Below are 20,139 nucleotides of genomic sequence, written 5' to 3' on the forward strand. Positions count from 1 at the left end.
ATGGCTGTATTGCAATTGAATTTCATTTAAAGATTTTTCTTATGTAAAGAAAAAAAACCCAGCTCTATGATTTCTTTGGTTAATGTGGAGGAAACTCGTCATTTACACGTTTTTATCAGAGAGGAAGTGACTAATGATCAGGGTAGGGTTATTTAACGGTAACGAAAAACTACACGCTTAGTACGATATATTGATGACAAATTCTATGCAAGGTATATATTTCCGTTTTTATGCGGGGTTTTTTTCTTGCAACAGCTGAGACGACATATGTTACTTTGTCAAATGATAGGTCGATTGTAGATTACAAAGCTATTGTCTGTTTCTATGTTAAAAAATAATTAATGCTTCATTTGAGCTAATGGGGGAATATTATAATATGCCAAGTCATTATACCAGTTGCTATTCAATGACATACGCTAGCAACAATTGGATCAAATATTGTGTATTGACTCTAAAGTAATTCAAATATCATCTTGAACCTGTGTAAAGTTTAAGTTGGATGTAGAACCATTTTAATAAGAGCTTGGACTTTGGGTAGTTGTATCAAACAGCAATGTGACGTAGGCCTGTCTATTTCATTACTGGCCACTGAGCCATGACTCTCTGAAATCAACAAGATTTCTCTTACTTTAAGCGAAGACTACGCAATCGGTGTATATTTCGCTTGAAACTACGCCATTTTAACTTGTTTTGACGCAAGAAATAGATAGTTACATCCTACTGAAAGTCCAAGGACTTGTTAGAATGGTTCTATCTTGTCTTACCTTCTACGCGGTCAATTTATATTCAGGCTTAAAATGTTTTGAACATTTTTTTTCAATTTTAAAAAAAAATCATCAAACCATTAAAGTGGCATGTCAACGCCAAAATGTATTGTGATGAATATTTAAATCAGTTAGAATGTGCTTTATTTACCAATTACTGCGTAGCTAATTTTAAATGACCAAAGTTTTGTTGGTTGGCTTCTTGTGAAAATTTCAACCTAAAATCATACACTCTTGACAAAATTCGACGATATTTTCAGAAAACTCCGGAAAATCTCTCTCTCTCTCTCTCTCTCTCTCTCTCTCTCTCTCTCTCTCTCTCTCTCTCTCTCTCTCCTTTACGACCAACCCCAATACTACCCTTTATTGCGGTATATCTTTTGTCATACATGTAGAACGTTTAAGGGTAAAGTCACACGTGCATATAAAACATGTAATTATATGGATGGTAATAAAGATCATCCGCTCAACAATAGAAAATTTTAATAAATAAATCTGTTTTGAAAAATAGGCGCAAAATTGCATTTTTTAACGATAAATACGTCAACCCAGTACTATCTCACAACATTTAATGGTTTATTTTGCAGTCACTTGATTCAGCCGAACCAACCCATCATTTGATAGCTCTCGGGCTGTTAGTGTTATTATTCAAGAAATGTGCAATAGAAAGCCTCATTTTCCGTTCATTACTGTCATTTGCTTGATAACCTTTGTTAATTTAATTACACATAACAGGGATAGGCAAAGACCACGGTACTCGGTATTTGTTTTCCAATTACATAACGTTGGCTTGTAGAATATTCAGGTCACCCAGTAAAGAGCCTCAAGCCAGTATAGAATATGCTAGGATCCACTCACTGGCAAAGGTATTCCATTCAGTGACTTGCTTATCGGTATATTTTATTCTAGTGAAGCCTTTTAATGTATACTTAGTGACACTGATAAAAAAGAATCTTTAAGGTGATAGTGCGTCTCTAATTAGCAAACTATCGGTTGCCTAGCAACTCCTCGAGATCGGTAGAATTCAAACCCTGTTCTCTCTAATCTTTATAATAAGGGGTCGAATATTGATACTTTGAAAGCAATGGATTCCGTAGTTTCCTGAAAGCGAACCTAAGAATATTCTGCTTGATTAACGCGGCGACGAACAAAAGGTTTTTCATGGTAAATCAAATTCAGCCTTCATCTTCGCGGAATTGAATTTCGCGATATGCAGAATTATTATCTCTTTTAACTTAATTTCAATGTTAAATATGCCAGCAGTTCAGTTTTGGTTTTTTTGTGTTAACTTTTTCGGAAGAAATCTTGTTATAACAATAATGGTTTTCAAGAAAATTGTATCGAAGAGATTCGAATTCAACTAGGCGACTTTAAGTTTTACTTACAATCCCCTAGCAGATGAATCAGAGCCCTTTAGTTTATCAGTGTAAATATCGTTATATTTATTTTTTTTAAATCTCCACAATTTCTAAACCCAGGGCTACTGACTGATGTGTTTAATTTAATACAACACTGGAATCCCATGCCATCGATCTTATTTCAACATTTGTCTGCACAAAGTGCCAAATGATTACGCTTAATATTGCACTAGGGATTAACAAGTCACCATTGAGTATGATATTGTCATGTTTTCCGCAAAAAATGAAAAAAATAAATAATGATGTGCTGCTTGTATCATTTTTTTTTAATCTGAAAATGAAGTTAGCTCGAAAAAACTGCAGCTGATCGGTTTTCGGTTCAACACAATGCGGTGGGACCAACACACTAAAGACATATAGAAGGGCTATTAGTATTGATTCCAAGATCTTAGCACCGTGTAGTGTCCAGCGAATGAGAGCTCGACCCCAAAGTCCCACATGACGAGTAGCTGACATCTATCTAATCCTATTATGAACGTGATTTCCTCTTTTTCTCTTCCTGCATGAAATTGCTGTTCTACCTTTAACCGGAAACAGGATATTATTTGTTTATCATTTATGATACTGTCTTAGAAGGAAATATGAAAATCTAGGGATTAATATACTTATAACTATATTTTGTTGAAGTTTTGATTGCAAAATAATTATGTTCTAACATGGATTTCTATGTTACCGGTTCAGTTTTCAATAGCGTGCTTGATTGTTCAGTAGTGTACACAATTTGGTAAGGTATGTTTCACATCAGGTATAAATATACATGTAGGTCATGTATTTTGAGTTTATGCAAAGAAAACCTCTAGATCACCCTCTACTACTATAGTCATTCTATTTATAAATAAGCCTAGTTTTTAAAAGGGATGTTCATCTGGCCAACACTGGATTAAGTGCATCAGTTTTGTTCTTAAAAAGTAATTCAAAAATATTTTTGACGAAACAAACTTGAAACTCTTTCAGTCATAGGCCTAAGCAGTGAAAAGAGAACTGCTAATACCGTAATAATCCTCGATGGCATTATGGTTCCTCAATTCCTGGAACAACACACACCAGCATATTGTAGTATAATTGTGCAGTGAATGGTTTATGGATCCAAACTAAAGCAATGATGTTTGGGAAAATGAAGAGAAGAAATATTTAAAAAAAAAACCTACAAAACAATGAAAATGTTATTTAGATATATCTCACGTTATGGCTGTTATAAATAGTTAATTTTTTGTGTGTGCATTTGGGTTAAATGGGATAAAAGGACATAAACACAAATCTGATAACGTAATACTAGATTAAGTTTGACTCAAAATGTATACATTTGTGCTAAATGATTTTCAAAGTCTGATCTTGAAAAAAAACACTTTTCTTCAGTTTAGAAGAGTCCATAAAACATCTTCATGTAAGTTATTTGCGTTCGAAGCAACTCTAAAAGAATCTCCAGTGAGAATTTTTTAACATAAAGAAGAAAATGAAAAAAAATCCAAATTTTATTGTTGTCATTGTTCCAATCGATTGGTTATTTCATTCTTTCCTGTGATGTTGCCTTGCTTGATTTATGTGTGTAAGGAGGCATTTTCAATATCTAGGATAGGAAAGCTCGAGCATATTAGAAATATATTTGTGCAATACATTAAACTATAAATCATTTCATCCAGGTAATTTCTATGTTTGTTTCAACATCCACAGCTCTTGTCCGTTTTACTGACCACGTCATATCCAAGCTTCTACGTAATATAAATAATTCTAAAATGTACGATCTTAAATCTGTCTCCAAAGCTACTTTGTATTTTCTGTTCTTCCTTGTCGGACGTCTTTGCACTTCCATATGCGCCTGCAGTTGTTAAGTCATTAACAGAGTTTTTTTTCTTCATTGAATACGGCGGTCTTTCTGCTGAGTAATGGGTGACCGAGATTTAATTTCCCTTTTTACATATTCTTACCAGTGTACACTTGATTGCACTGAATGCAATCCCGAGTTTTATAAGAAAGTACAAAATTTACATAATGTAGAATGATACTTTGCCATTCAGTCAACTGAAATGTGACCTTAACGTGGAAAAGGTGATCGAACGGAATAGTTCTGCGGCTTTGTCGTTCAGTCACTTTACAGATCTTTAGTTATCAGTAAGTTGATCAAAACATTCAGTTGACTAAATGCCATTGTTTCATATTGTGCTATTATTATGTTTTACATGTACCCGTCAAACACCTGACAGGTTTTATTTTGAAACATATACAAATTCATGTCATATAATTCAAAGCAGCGTTGATAATTTTTTTCGTTTACAATATTAACTGTATCCATAAAGAAATTCATTTTTTTGTAAACAAAAATTATTTAAGCCTTATCTGTTTGTGACCGATATATAAATGCAGTATTACTGTCCATCATCGGAGATTAATGTTTTACTTGCAACAAATTTCCTTGAATTTGCTTCTAATTTTACAGCATCCCCAAACAATTCTAAAACCATCATCAACCGGCTCTCTTGAGAAGAAACGTTAGCATTTAATTAATCACGGTGTTTAGTCAATAAACTGTCTACTCTCTGTATCTCAGACGATGTCTGAACAGGAATATATCCCCTACGTAATAAAATGGCCAATCTCCGCAATGAAATTAATGGAGAACTTATTGTGTTTTGGTCGTGTTTAATTTGGTTCTCCTTGCAATAAAAGCCTATCATGTCACCTTCTTAAATAGCCCAAGTCAAGAGGGAATAAAGAATTTGACTTAGCAGGGCAGTTCTATTTAACTTGGTTAAAAGTAACTGTACATATGTAGAAAAACCTCATTCGTGTATTTATGCAGTCAGACAAGGAGTTTACAATTTTATTTATGGTTATTTATTTAGGTAAGGGTTTTCCATTATTTGACAATTAGGCTTTCGTATAATTATCACTTTCAAGTTTTGGTAATATGAATAATACCAATCATTATAAACATAAGGATATAATTCATTTTTTAAACAAAAGTAATCAGTTTAACTATTTTGAATATATATTGAATTTTTTTTGGTCCTGTCTCATATACCTTTTGTCAAATATACTCTTTTCAAGTCTGAGTAGCCATTCTTTTATATAAATTCGTTCCGAATAACCTAGGCCTGATCGGAATGTTAAATTGAAGCTGCATAATTGATATATAATAATTCGATAAAGTTGACCCAATTTTCTGTTCCAGACAGATTTTACCCGATAATATTGGATAGAACATTTCGCTGACGGACATTAAGTATTTGATATTTCCTCCTCTTGTTTTTGTGGAACTACACTAACCATTGTGGATACAATTCTACTTCCCTTTCTTAATGCCGATTTAATAAGTCATAAATTTAGCTTAAAAGTCGTCCATCCGACGTAAACAATATAGATTAACAATATTCAATGTTCTACTAATTGTTCCTAGAATCAAATCATGAAGAGAGAAAGGTTTGATGTGCATTTTACGGCTTTTAGGCTCCAGTTTTTATTCTTATCGAATGACGTCCCGGTTGCTGTTTATTTCCAAAAGAGTCCAAAATGTTTTCTTTACTAAACCTTGATCAAAGGAAAAATCAATAAATGAATGCTACTTTAAACCTAATCAAAGTATTTATTTTTGTGAATCAAGCAAGCACGGTATAAGATCAGCAACATCCTCTAGTTATTGGGCAATATCTAATCATTTGAATAGGCAGATCACATTTTAGAACTTGTAGTAATCTACGAAATCATTTAATTTCGGTCAATTTAGATTTAAAAAATCTATTCCATGTCACGCCGATTTTATTCAAGTAAAGTATACATTCTCGCATTGTATTTTATATCTAATCGAACATCATTTATAACCAGTATACCTATGGTACTGAACACGCGATTTCTCGATGCTCACTGAGAAGACCTCGGCAGTAATGCTACCGTGTATCCTACAAATATTATTACCTTGGCCATTTGCAGATATGGCATCCGTTAACCACAGGTTACCTTGTTTTGATCAAACACCCGTTTAGTTATCAAACCGACAACGAAAACTAATTTGGGAAAACGTTACTGCCATCTATTAACAATCTTACCCTTGGGCAACGCATACTTTCATAAGCATCCCGGGTGAACTAAAATCTGTCTTCAAAGGCTAACGGCAGATGCACGATTGTCGTATATCAAACAAGGGCTTAAAATGTACATGCAATCCAATTCCCTTATGTTGCATCAATAGATGGTGTCCAGAACCTGGAGATTGGTAATTGGTTTCAGTCAGTGGTCGGAAACATCTAATGATCTTTTCTGTGGGGAAATCATGTTTGTTTTGTTTAAGGACCGGTTGTTTTTAATGGATTGTCGTTTGACCTTGCTGATTTCCTCCCAAACCAAAAAAAAAGTATTTTTACTTGTCATCTTGGGGATTTTTTTCTGAGTAATCTATGTCTTATCACATCCATATTTACCTTTTTTTGGATCTATGTAGCAGGAGAGGATAAATTTCCTGAGACAATGTTATGTCTCAAATTGACGGCCACTTGCTTTTTATTTCTCTATATCCGTCATCACCTGTAAAATCAATAGAAAAATTGGAGACTCAACTCATATCTAAACAACATCGTGAGGGTACATCAAGTTTTCCTAATGGCAACCAGCTCCAAAAAAGCCATTTTCTATCTCAGTTTCTTTATTGCTTCTCCATTTCTTTTGCATGCGGACTGCATTTAACACCCATTGTTCCAAATCGGCGAAACTACTTGATGGCCGTATCAAAGTGCTAATATCATATGATGTTTGCTGTCTTCGCAGGGCTTGTATTTCATTTGAACGAATTTGCTTGGAATAGTACTATAGGATTTTTGAACACTGTTCCCCATGCAATACTTGAGGTAAGGGCATTGAAAGTAGGGTTGCGTTATGATAAATTTATTTTCAAAATACGGAAAAAATATCCATTTTCGGTCAATTCCGATGATTTTGATCGAATGTTTCTGCTATCCAAAAAGCGATGCGGCTTATAGAATCATTGTATCATTGTCTAATGCATCATATCATTATAAATTGTTAAAAACCGTCATACGTGAAATTCTTTAATTAACTAATAGTTTTAACAACATGTCATATATAAATTAAACTGATCATTTTTCCGCTAATTTACTCGAAATTGATTTTTTTTATATTAGATAACATTCTTTATTGTATGAGGTAAAAATTTTGAATCTCGAGGGAAATAAAAGTGATTGCATATTGCATAAAAGTGTTCCTTTTTTATAATGAGTTTTTGCTTCGAATTCAGATTGAAAAATTTGACTAAAGTCTACTTCAAATTGATTGGTAATTAAAAGCCACAGGAACTCGGGGGCAGCGATGATCATGAATGTTTTAACCGACTTGAAATTTTAATAACCAGTCAACCTGTCATTGTTTCTGCTTTCCGTCGCAATAGTTTTTTTTTGTTTATTTATTTTTTTTTTGGGGGGGGGGGTGCTAACAATTGAGTCAGAATCAAATTTTATCCTTTTAAAAGTAAACTAGCCAAAGAGTTTAATTGAAGTAGGCGATTCACATTGAAATACTTCGACCAGACAAACATTGAACGTTTACTATATGATTCAGCGCACAGACGAAGTTGTTTTTCATCCATGTAAGTCTATCATGAGAATACGAGATTTGACCAATCGTACGATTGTCAAAATGAACCAGCTTTTCTTTGTCTAGTGTCAGTGTTTGGCACAATTTATCAACTACCAAGTAACTGTTTCAGAGAAAATCGAGTGATCAATTTTTTTAAGTCTAGAATTTGTTCAAAGGAAAAACTCTGCCTTCCTGAAAGCGCACTTTTTACTCAGCCTCTATATTTTTTTCTGTAGAGTAAAACATGCTATATTTAATTCCTGAAAACTTTTTTTTCATTCGCGATATTTGCCAAAAAGTAAAATCGTAACATCTTAACAGTACTAAAAGACAGCTCTAAATATGTAATTATTATTTTGAAGAAAAAAAATGGTCTACTAAACAAGGGCGACATTTTGTACAATAACGATCCCCTGGAATTATACACATCTTCATCAGGTGTAGATACATGCATTGGCGCACTCCAAGCTAACAGGTCTGACTTGATTGCGTTTTTGCGTGATACTTTCTGTCTTTTTGGACGGGCGTTCAATCTATCACTGATAACGCCGAATGTCGTTTGCCTACGGTCCTGAACCGTTTTATGTACAATTTGTGAGAGATGGTAGTTCTGTGTGGTTATTAAATTGTTAATGTGTGCTCGAAACAAAAACTATTTATCAGAGCCGACTAAACGACCTTGTAATAACAGGGACCATATTTTATCATGGCAGTCTAATTACTGTTTCTGATTTCTTTCGTCTAGTAGTGTGTGTCTATATGTTGGAAAGTTAATTTATGCCAATTTCACCTCTTTTCCACGTACAAAAAGGCAGGTAAAATTTGCAGGAGCTGATCTGCAGCTTGAGCCAATCCTGGTAAAATTGCAGGAACTGATCCGCAATCTCAACGATCTATTCTGATATTTAAAACTTTATATTATATCAAGATATATAACAAGAATACAGTAAACATCAAAGGAGAATTAATATTTAAATGAAATTATTTTCTCCTGGGGTTTGGATTAGAAGCATTGGAGAAAGAAAGATAACTCTTACTTGTAACAAGGGGTGTTTTTTTTTTTAATTAAATAAGTTTGCATGGAAATTATCTAGAACAATTATTATAAATCATAATATATTTATCTTTTTTTTTAAATTTTTCCATATAAAAAGAAACGACACATCATTCGTGTCAGTTTGTGTGGGTTACTTTGTTTGATGTCTCGGGGCAAAACTATAAAGCTGTTTAATCACAAAACAAAGTGTATAAATATAAATCAAGGATAAACAAGAATGTTTATTTTCAAAATAATTCTATAGGGAATTATTGACAATAATCTTGTTTATGTGGAAATATTACTAACAAATTTAAAACGCTATTATAGTACGTTTGTAATAAGTTTTAATGTATCCAAAATCCGAAAGACTACGATAAACTACGTTCTCCTAACATAAATTCATTTCCAAAAATTGAAATATTTTTATTTTTTTTTAACCTTTTATTTGACCATCTTACTGTCAATTTTTCACATAAACTGTAATTACACGAAGATATATAAGCGATAACTTTATGTTTTATAACATAAAAAAACGCTATATATAACTTCCCAATAATCGGAGCAACGGTTTAAAAATGATATTAGACCTAGACAAATGCTTGTAAGTTTCTATTATGCCTCTACCCAGCATAAACCTGGCTGTGGATACACCGTTCGACAGTTACTTTATAGTCAATATTACTAAAATAAATATATAGTTTCCTGAATTTACCAACAGTGCTTGGGTATATGAAAGTTTACATAGAAAATGTGAAAAGACACAATGAAATGGTGTACTTATCTGACTTTATTTGGTTGATTGCGTTACGGACAGCAGCTATTTAGTGTATTGTATAGTGTCTCTTTAAAAGACCCGAATATTGTGGGAGATTATTGCGAACATGAAGAAAAAAACCCTCGTCTTTGTCCTTCATTCAATGGGTGAATTCGGGATTTTTAAAGACCGGGGGAATGTTTTCACTATAATAGAACACAAATATTAGAGGATATAGGCATAAATTTTGTGTGATGACAAAGTGTGAATATCTCTGATCAGGAATCACGAAAATTGAAGCAACTTTGCCCGGGATATATGATTCAATTAAAGTTTATGTGACACAACAGGAGAATCGTGATACGACTTAATAGTGAAGTGTTTGACTGTCATTACCTTTGGATTTTATTGCCTCACGTAGTGTATTTTGCAATATCTCAAATATGGCGCAGAAAAGTGGTTCGCGGTCAGTGTTTTTAAAGAAGTTGCATGAAATGGAGCAACAAAAGTTGCGACGTAAGAAAGGAAATTACTTGTCAAGTTCGTCATTTCTATCCCGATCTTCTGGTGAAAATATAACGGACCAAGACAAATCGGCGTTAGCTAGTGGGGGGTACCCCAATTTAGGCTACGATGAAGAAATTACGGAAGACGATAGTGAAATAATAGAAGACGATGAAATCACATTGGATCTTGACGAAGATGAAGGGGAGAGTTCGAGGCAAAAAGCCGCAAAGTGGCTTAGGGAATGTGAGGATGCAGACGACATTTCAAGAGAGTCGTCTGTTCCAACCTCAGTCTCTGTCCGCCGTAGCAGAAGGCCAGCTGAAATGAACGGAAAGAGTTATCTTAAAACAGAACCGGGACTAGCGCAAAAACTTAACCCAGCACATGGCGCAAGAAAAACATCTTGGCTGAATATTTTTGAACGAATTCGGTCTAAAAAATTGTCATATCGACTCAAAAAGTTTTTGAATAATGAAGAGGAAACAAACTCTCACCAACAAAGTGAACATCACCATGATCCTTTCCGAAAACAAAATCCTCTTAAACGAAAGAAAACGAAAAAGCTGAAAAACATGACAAAACAAGAAAGAAGAATTTATTTTAAGCGCCATGGTAAAACAACATATACATATGCACATTGTATATAGCAGCAGCCAACACACTGTCCTAGTATAGAGTATTCATTTCTTGGTTGCAAGGTTTTTTAAAATATGGTCAAATAAAATGACGATTTGTGACACATTCCACGAAAGATAGTCAGATGAAATAAAACATGTTAATCTGATCAATCTACAATATATATCATATCCATGCTTGTAAATAGATAAAGTGTGATTTTTTTGCAATAAATGTTCTAATGCATTGATATCATTTTGCAGCAAACTCTAGGCTCCGCTACAAGGCTCAAAACATGATCGGGGCCACCGGAAGCCGCCACCTGTCCCAGCGGCGCCGGGCCTCCTTAGCAACACCTGCCGCATCACCGTCCATGTTTTCACACCTGGAGCAGGTAAATGAGGAGGATGAGAACAAGCCTCGACTTCCCCCCACCCGGCGGCGGGCAGTGGACACCTCAGACTACCGAACATGTGCCATACTCCAAACGAGACTCAAAACAGTCAGAAACTACCCCGAGTAAGTACGATAGTACATGTACTCACATAGTCGTAATTATCAGTGCAACTACCCAAATCTCGCTCTGAATTATTTTTCTTTACTATAATTAACAAAATATAATTGTCAGCGAGTCTAAGACACAGCCACTAGAGATCGTAAAAAAGTCCTTCTTCTTTTATAAAAAAAATTAAATTTCCATATGCAAACATACACATGCACGTATGTAAGGGCGAAATTAAAACGGAGCGAAATCTTCTTCAACTGTGCCATGCCTTAAATAACTTGTAAATAACCATTTGTACATGAAACTTCGAACGAAAGTTATTCTGCGGGCGTTTTCAAAGTCGCGCTGTAAAAATAAGGGTTGGTGTGAAAGTATGGTTGTAGACAGGATTATAAAAAAGATTTATTTAAAATATGTCGGTCTAGAAACTAAGATAATCTTGTATAAATTGATAAAGACAGGTAAGAACAATTTTGTTTCCTGTTCATTAGATCTATTATTCGAACTTAGAAGAATCGAGTTCCAAAGATGAAATCGAAATGATCAAATGCGAAATGATCCAAAAATCTTTTTCATAGAATCCTCTCTACCGCGCGATGGGAGTGGAGTTCGAGTTACCATTCTTGTCATGTTCTGAACTCCTGCTTTTTATTGATCGTTTCGTAACCATACACATATTATTACTAATTCATAAACATATGGATCGATCTTACAGGGTTGCATAGGTGCATTCACTTTGCATATAATTGACACAAAGACATGTCGTATTTCTATATTTAGAAAGGTATTTTTCTTGAGATTGCCTCATAGAATTGCATAATATTCTCAGATCTCGGAAACTGGTCATAAAGTCCACACTCTGGTCCTAAAATAAACGATTTTTCTACTCATTAAGTTGGTGCAGTATGTAAATGAAGTGTACGGTATATTCACGGCATACACCAGTTTGTCACCAGACTGTCCCGAGTATCGATCCAAGGACCCGGTGACACAGGGCCAATCGTCATTCCGTTTATTGGTTATTGCTCCAGGATGAATCGACTACTTCGCGTGATATCCAGACGACCTTTCGTTTGTCTCAAATAGACGTATTTCTTCCACGACAAGTCCATGGTACAATGTACATGAGAAATGGGCATGACACGTCGGGTTCCATTGATTTCATTTCCCGCGTTCGTTTCTTCATGTTGATTGCTTATGTACAGTATTTTAGTTTTTTCGCAGGTATTTCCCTAGTCAGTTTATTACAACGTATGTCAGAAGCTGAATCATCGTCAGAGTAAAAAAGTAATGTGGCGGACGATGCTAAAAGTAATAAGTAATAGCGACCCCAAAATCTCCAGTGGAATTCTGTTCCCCGGTAGTTTGTCGGTTGCTTTACTGAATCAATAATGTTCTTGTGGGACTTCCAGCTTTATGGTGAATTTCTGTACATTGTCAGCTCTAAGAATGAAAAAAGGGATATGGATCAATCGCATTTTATAGCAAGAGATCGTTTAGAGTCAGTTTTATATGTATGAATTTTCAAATTCATTAGCTATTTTTGGTTTCATAATTAATTCAGACTTCGTTCGACACAATGAACATGTATAATTCCTTTATTACATAGAATATAAACATGCATCGTCAGTTTTAATCTTGGTCATTTCTAATTATTTGATGGCCGATATTTATGAAGTCAATGAAAAATGACTAAGCTTTATAAAAGATCGACAAATTGACTGACGGACAGACAAACAGGCAATGTGTTTCTTATGTAAGTCGCCAGTTTGATCATCAAACATTCATAAGTCGGTATGATAAGGGGGTGCAAGATTAATCAGTACAAGTTAGCTCGATGGAGATAACAACCAGCATATCACGTTGAATGTTGTTCATTCTCCGTGTGCATCAAACTGCTCGAGCGTTTACCCTTCTAAATCGTCTTGCAATTTCAATTATTATTTATAGACTGTTTTTGAAATTTTTTACCCCACATATCACGTTGAATGTTGTTCATTCTCCGTGTGCATCAAACTGCTCGAGCGTTTACCCTTCTAAATCGTCTTGCAATTTCAATTATTATTTATAGACTGTTTTTGAAATTTTTTACCCCACATATCACGTTGAATGTTGTTCATTCTCCGTGTGCATCAAACTGCTCGAGCGTTTACCCTTCTAAATCGTCTTGCAATTTCAATTATTATTTATAGACTGTTTTTGAAATTTTTTACCCCAGGTTTTCATACGTGGCAAAATCTGACAAGGGGATTAGAACTAAGTGGTCAGGCCCCGTACACATGTTTTGATTTGAATTTAGGCTGGGAATTATTTATTTTGCTTAGAGAGTGAAGGAAATCCTAAACATCAACACCGATACTTACAGCGAAAACTAACGATTGTAAAACTTTAATCATTGGAAGCATTTAATCTGAATAATTAGATTTTCAAGTGATTCCCCTTTGTCAAGCTATTAATTTTATCTGATTCCGAAATTTTCTCTTTTCATTTAAATGTAAACAGAGAAATTAGCGTAGAATCACTTGAAATTAATGCCAATAACCTATATATGAATGTTCTGTGTAAAGAAAATCCACCTCAGAATACGTGTATTCCTATGATACCTTTAAAGGTTGTGTTTTAATGATAGCCGAAAGGCAAAATTGTTTACAAAATGCGATTTTATATTCCCTCTTTTAAGCGATGCAGCAAATAGTGTTCAAAGACTAGACATTTCCTTGATGAAATACTATTAAGTCTTCTTTAACAAGCCCTATTAAAGTAGTTAAAAACTTCTTTGCGACAGCTGTGACACCAGAACGTGGGAGCTGCCCCTAAGTAGAGCTATACTGGCTGTATTTTGTTATTTTATTTTTGATTCAAGCACGCAGTCACGTATATTATCACCAAAAGGCATAAGGGAAAGGGTTTGTACCCCTCCTTTTAAAAAAATGTACACGTACTATTTATATTTATCATTTATATACTAGTACACATTCATGAAGAACTGTTACAAGCCAATCAGTCCACTAATTTTGGATAATTACCAGTAACTAGACAACAGTTACACACTTTCTTTAGACTAGTCATTAAGGAATTGTTATAGATGATAAAATGTACGCGCGAAGTGGTCATTTTACATTTTGTATGGCCCCTTAACCTAGAGTGAATATTTAATCCGTATCTTATAAACATAGTGATACATGTATTATTTTATAACGGCAAGACAGTGTCCTCTTTTATTGTTTTTTTGGGGGGTGGAGGGGGTTGTTTTTTGGTTATTTTTTTTTTTGGGGGGGGGGTTGTCTCTTTTCTTTTTTTTTTTTTTTGGTTGTTCATAAGGCATTGGTAACTCTTTTGTCGTGCATTTCTGTTATCAAGTTCAAGTTCAGTTTATTCACTCTAACCAAACATAGTGATACAAGAGGACAACATACAATAAAGATTGAACATAGCATCCAATTCGATCTTGCAAAGACCGAGTCAATTAGATGATGAAGTTCGAAAAGTGCTGCTTCTCCGAGATTTGATTTCCTCTAATGTTACGCCTGTGATATAATTTCCATAAACAAACAGCTAACCCGTCAAACTGACAGAAATCGCATAGCGTCATGGAAAGATTGTTGCACCGTATCTGCGCTTTTGTGTCCGATTGATCCAACCCCCGTCCCCTCCCACGCATTCATTGATTGCTCTGTCACAAGCATGGAATCTTTTTGCGTGATTAATAGTCATTCAATGCAATCGTTTTTCACCGAAATAATTTTGCAATTTTTCGTCGTTGTTTACAAGTTCCGAACACTTTAGCACTGATTTTGTTATCTTTTTTTATCATTGGAGAATGGATCAAATGTAATTCTGGATCGTATCTTTAAATCTCGTTTTATGTTGCTTAGAAATCTTATACTACAATCCCACATGACAAAAATATCGACACACTATTTTACATTGTTTGTATACATGTATCTTACAGTGTAAAACAAAGCGAGTGTTCGATAATGCTTGTTTTATACATGGTGTATTGCATTTTGAGCAAGTTAACGAAGCATTTTCTGTAGGATTGACACCTGATAAGGATAAACGTCTCTGGGCGATAGGACAAATTGACGTCAAACCAGCATTTTCTATAGAATTACATGTATGTCGCCATGGAAATATTCCGCTGACATCGCTTTAACTTCGCGTTACCCCAAAATTAGATACCACATGTACTAGCGCTTTCTCAGTGTCATATGTAGGACAACGTGGCATAATTCTCACTTGATGACGTCATAAATTCTGTATCTATGACTTGCATGGTTTGATGTACCAAGTTTTGCATATTGGATGAACACACGTTCTTGGTGTAAGGTTCTGCCCGTTTTGAATCAATTGCAACTGAATTCGTAAAAGAGATATTTTCTGAGTGAATAGCCAAAGTGTTATATCATTATAGAATTGCCTTCGGTATTTTTTTTTCGGCAATTTCTTTGCATACATGTCAATCTGTAAAAGAAGAGTTAAGTTTTAACATTCAATTGAAATTCTTAAGATAGATTTTTTTATCCAAGAGCAGCCTTTCTGGATGATGAAGATACAGAATGTACGCACAATGAGTTGTTTGCTTATGTAGTCTTAAGGGGACAACCATCGTGACAAACTCATCCTACAAATTTCATAAGAATCTGATTAAGATCATTCGTGTTAGCGTCATTATTAGATCATCTAACAGCTGTTACCCCCGCACACTCCAATAATAACCTCTGCTATACTCTTCAATGCTAGGAACTCCCTACATTTAAGATTTGACATTTCTAAAGGCTTCTGTACTAGTCCCAATTTTTAGTTTGCAGTTTATACATCTAGTAATTTAAATCATACCACATATTGCTTCATCTCAGGTCATGAATTTGCATCAATGTAAAACAACAATTGCAATTACATGTAATATTACTGGCTTTCTCTTCTGTATCTTGATGTCATAATGTTGGCTTTTTTTCTTTTGGGCTTGTATTTATTTTATTTATTTATTTTTTTTTTTGGGGGGGGGGGGGGTCATTAAATTATTAAATATGCTTACTTGCTGGTCATGGCGATCAATCTCATCAATGTTTTATTAGCCATTACATTTATCATTATCAATGGAGAACGCCATTAAAGAGAGCATGCATCCCCTAACTGGTGGTGTATGCTCAAGTGAATCTTCAAAATGCACCCTAGTTTTTTTATGTAGAGTCGGTTTACTATGCTCAAGCACACATGCTTTATTTGTGCATTGATGGAACGCTAAATAACAAAACAAAACAAAGTGCTTGACTACGGCTATTATCCATGAATGCAACATTTGGAGGGTGTATATTTCCTCCTCTAAATATGTAGTCTTTAATGTCCGTTTCTGAAATTCGATTGAAATACCACGCTAATATTTTTCATGGAAAGGTCAGTCAGTCATAATGGGAAATTCTATAAAGGAACAACGAGGGAGATGCAATTTGGTAGTTCAGTCCGTCGCATAAGGATCAAGCTTAATCCATTTTAGCCCAATACACAGTCGACAGTAAAGCTTCCGAATCGTTCCACTTGTTTTAATGATTCATATTAATAACACAAATTTCTCTCTCTCTCTCTCTCTCTCTCTCTCTCTCTCTCTCTCTCTCTCTCTCTCTCTCTCTCTTCACTCCTCAGATATACAATCGATTGTTTGCCTGAAACAATACAGATGTCACTGTATGAATATTGTAACGGATTGTCGATCCCAGTCGCGATCCTCTATATTTTTCCTGCAATACTCACGTGTTGTTTTGCTCCCAAAGAAAGTTTATCTCGAATGTAATCTATGTGAAATGAAATTCGATCAATTTGAAATTATTTTTATCCTAATCAAAATTTACAGCTGTTTTTAACATCGTAAAATTATTTTTGAAATAAATTGATAATAACATTTAAAACTGCAACTGTATTTGTTTCAGTGCAGAACAATGATAAATAGATAGATTTTCGGACACTCGTATCAGTGATGAATCTTGTAAGTAAATTGAAAGAAAAACTCATCAGGCTGAAGAAAATACTTTGCTTGCTAACGACTTCAAGGAATGGCCCAAGTCGTTTTTTCTCTCCGTCGGTCATTAAGGCCGCTAAACGGTCGTTAGGAGAAGTTCCCGCCTGTCAATGACGTAGATCGGAATTCCCGTGATCTGGGCCTCTCCAATGGTGTTATTTGAATTCTCTCTATTCAAGATAAGTTGAGCAATAGAGGATTCATTTATCATGTTAAGCTTTCCTTGTATGAGACATTTGAACAGCCGTTTCCCCCTAAAGATCGAGCAAACGACAATAGCAAACTCCATGTTGATTTACCAAATTCTCCTCTTTTTATACAAAACATGTCGCCTCAATGCAAGATTAATATTTTTTTAGCAAAAATTAATTTTTCAGGCTGATCTTAACAATTATTCACTGGTGGTCTATTAATAAATCAATATCAGTAAGCCCTGCACTCTTTACTGGATCCTCTTTGCAGTTGGTTTATTTATTTTGCACTTTTGCTTCTGTTTCATGCAATAGAAAATCAATAGCTCCTATCCGGAGTGCCTTTATAGATATGTCAGGACCTAATCTTCCCATTTTCGCAATGTCTGAGTGTATCTCTAAGTCTAAATAGACATTTTGTTGTAAGGTCTTCAATATCCTAGACTTCCAGTTAATGGTTTTTTACTTTAATTTGCACATCCAGGTTGTCTGGATGTTCATCTTGGATCTGAATTCCGATTTTCTCGAGGGTATGGATGTCTTTCCTGACGTGATCGAAGTTCTTAGCTTGCAGATAATTGATGGAAGGCTACAAGGATCCTCGCTTTGAAATATGCTTTTGACTCTCTTTGACATACAGTGTCACAAATCTCTCTTTTGCCAGTCCCTCTTTATTTTCTTAGATACACCAAGTACCCAAATTCATCAATATTTCTCATCACTACTACAATAAATATTGAATAAATTAATCATTTTTCAGAGATATCGTATATTTTTGGAAGAAATCAATTTGCTCGTGAAGGAATAGCAAAATAAAAGTGAATGCTCTGCGATCAATAGCTTTTTATTTTTTCCAGACATTCGTTTTATATCATATACATCTCTGACAGATGTGAATGTACAGATGGGCTAATAGGGAGTGTTTCTAGATTAAGTGAATCCCATTGTACATATACTTCAGGGTTTTAAGTACTTTGAGAAAAAATAAAGCACATCGTAAAAAGTGCTTAAAGACGCTTTTATCTTTGGAAATCTTCTCCAAAGAAATATTTTTTTAAAAATTGCTCCCCGGTCAACGAAGCTGTTGGTACGATTAAAATCTCTTAACTTCATGACATTGAGGGAAGTTTGAAGCTAATTACTTGATCGGGGCACTTTTTAACTATGCGCCTGAAACCTCCAATTAATCAGATACTTTTAGTATCGGTATTTCAGATTATCTCTGAAATATGAAAAAAAAACCCATATAATCTTACACTTTGACCATGCAACTTTTATCTGTGTTATTCAGCCATGAACGTCATTTTAAGTTATTCTCTTACATAACTATATATGGTCAATATTTATTGAGAAGTGGAACGAAATGAACATTATTCCATAGGTATTGAACACAATTGCACTTTGTGTTTCGGCGAAAAAAACCCCCATATAATCTTACACTTTGACCATGCAACTTTTATCTGTGTTATTCAGCCATGAACGTCATTTTAAGTTATCCTCCTACATAACTATGGTCAATATTTATTGAGAAGAGGAACGAAATGAACATTATTCCATAGGTATTGAACACAATTGCACTTTGTGTTTCGGCGTGAGTGCGTTATATTGCGTGATATCTAATGCCAAGCTATAGCACACACTTCTGAAGTATGGAATCGTGTACTAGATGAACAGACATTTCTTCTAAAGCAAAATTTACTGGTTGTATATTTTGGAAATGTGTTAATTCTTCTGAAGTTAGGATTCATGTACTAGATGAACACATTTCTTCTGAAACAAAATTTACTGGCTGCATTTCTTGAAAATATGTTAATGTTCTGTCTGTCTCATTCATATTTCGATTGATGTAATCATTCAACACTACCAAAATACATGTAGAAAAAATCATTACATTTTAATATACCCGAGGGAAGGCAATCTCTTATTCCTAATCGTGATATAGATGAGATGTAAAGGAATCCACAAACAAGGAAAGTATCCCTTCAACAAATACAAGAATAAAGGGGGTGAGGAAGTATATGTATCATAGTACCTTTGGATAACTGTGTAGTTAGGTGCATCGTTGGGACTAAAAAAATATATATTTCTACTGTTTTATCATCTCAAAATGAAATGGAATATCATTTAATATATATAAACCTTTAAAGCTAAATTACGAACCCGCTCAAACTATATTAGAATTTGTCAGTGCAGGACATTGGTATCGTCAGAGCTGATCTTGTTAGACCAAATACCGTTGCAAACTGTGCAGACACCAATGGCGGGGCCATAATGAATTTTGTTATCGTGACGGACTGTTCCGTGCCTATGGTCTCGAGGTAGCTGTAAAACCTTCGCACTCCTTCTTCAAACCACGGTTCCTTCTCCTTGCCTATGTGTAAAGATCATAAAGAAATTAGCAATAGACTTCAGCTCTTGATCAATATTATCGAAGCATCAGGATCTGGTTTCATTCGATCCATCATCGTTATATCATTTGGTCGAAACCATTGTATAGTCATCTGTTTTGTTATCGCCGTACTGTGACCTTTCATCTTCATCATTTAGTAGACGAATTACAGCAGGTTATCTTCACACCCGAAAAACATGTAACCCTATTCCAGGAGTTTGATATATGGAAAAGGGTAGAGATTAAAACAAGAATGGTAGATGCCTTAGATTATGAGATATAGATATGACTGTTTGCATGGAACTTGTGTTTGTATTGCCTTTAATCAATCATCAGATTCTGCTTTCAAGCATACAATTTC

General features: G+C 34.6%; 1 protein-coding gene across 26 annotated transcripts in view; it reads left to right on the forward strand.

Annotated features, from left to right (window-relative positions):
- Positions 1-20,139, forward strand: part of LOC128155947 (voltage-dependent calcium channel type A subunit alpha-1-like) — a 110,657-nt gene that overhangs the window by 26,151 nt on the left and 64,367 nt on the right. For 12 of the 26 annotated variants that reach the window (XM_052817858.1, XM_052817861.1, XM_052817863.1 and 9 more), the window contains exons 1-2: positions 9,704-10,674; positions 10,941-11,196. In XM_052817858.1, the coding sequence (XP_052673818.1) occupies positions 9,999-10,674; positions 10,941-11,196 (932 nt within the window). In that variant the 5' untranslated portion in view covers positions 9,704-9,998. Of the gene's footprint in view, positions 1-6,962; positions 7,018-9,695; positions 10,675-10,719; positions 10,739-10,940; positions 11,197-20,139 lie in introns of those variants that run through there. The other 14 variants (XM_052817849.1, XM_052817853.1, XM_052817854.1 and 11 more) reach the window with 6 other exon arrangements.

Source organism: Crassostrea angulata, chromosome 7 (assembly GCF_025612915.1).
Source record: "Crassostrea angulata isolate pt1a10 chromosome 7, ASM2561291v2, whole genome shotgun sequence".
NCBI classification, from domain to species: domain Eukaryota; kingdom Metazoa; phylum Mollusca; class Bivalvia; order Ostreida; family Ostreidae; genus Magallana; species Magallana angulata.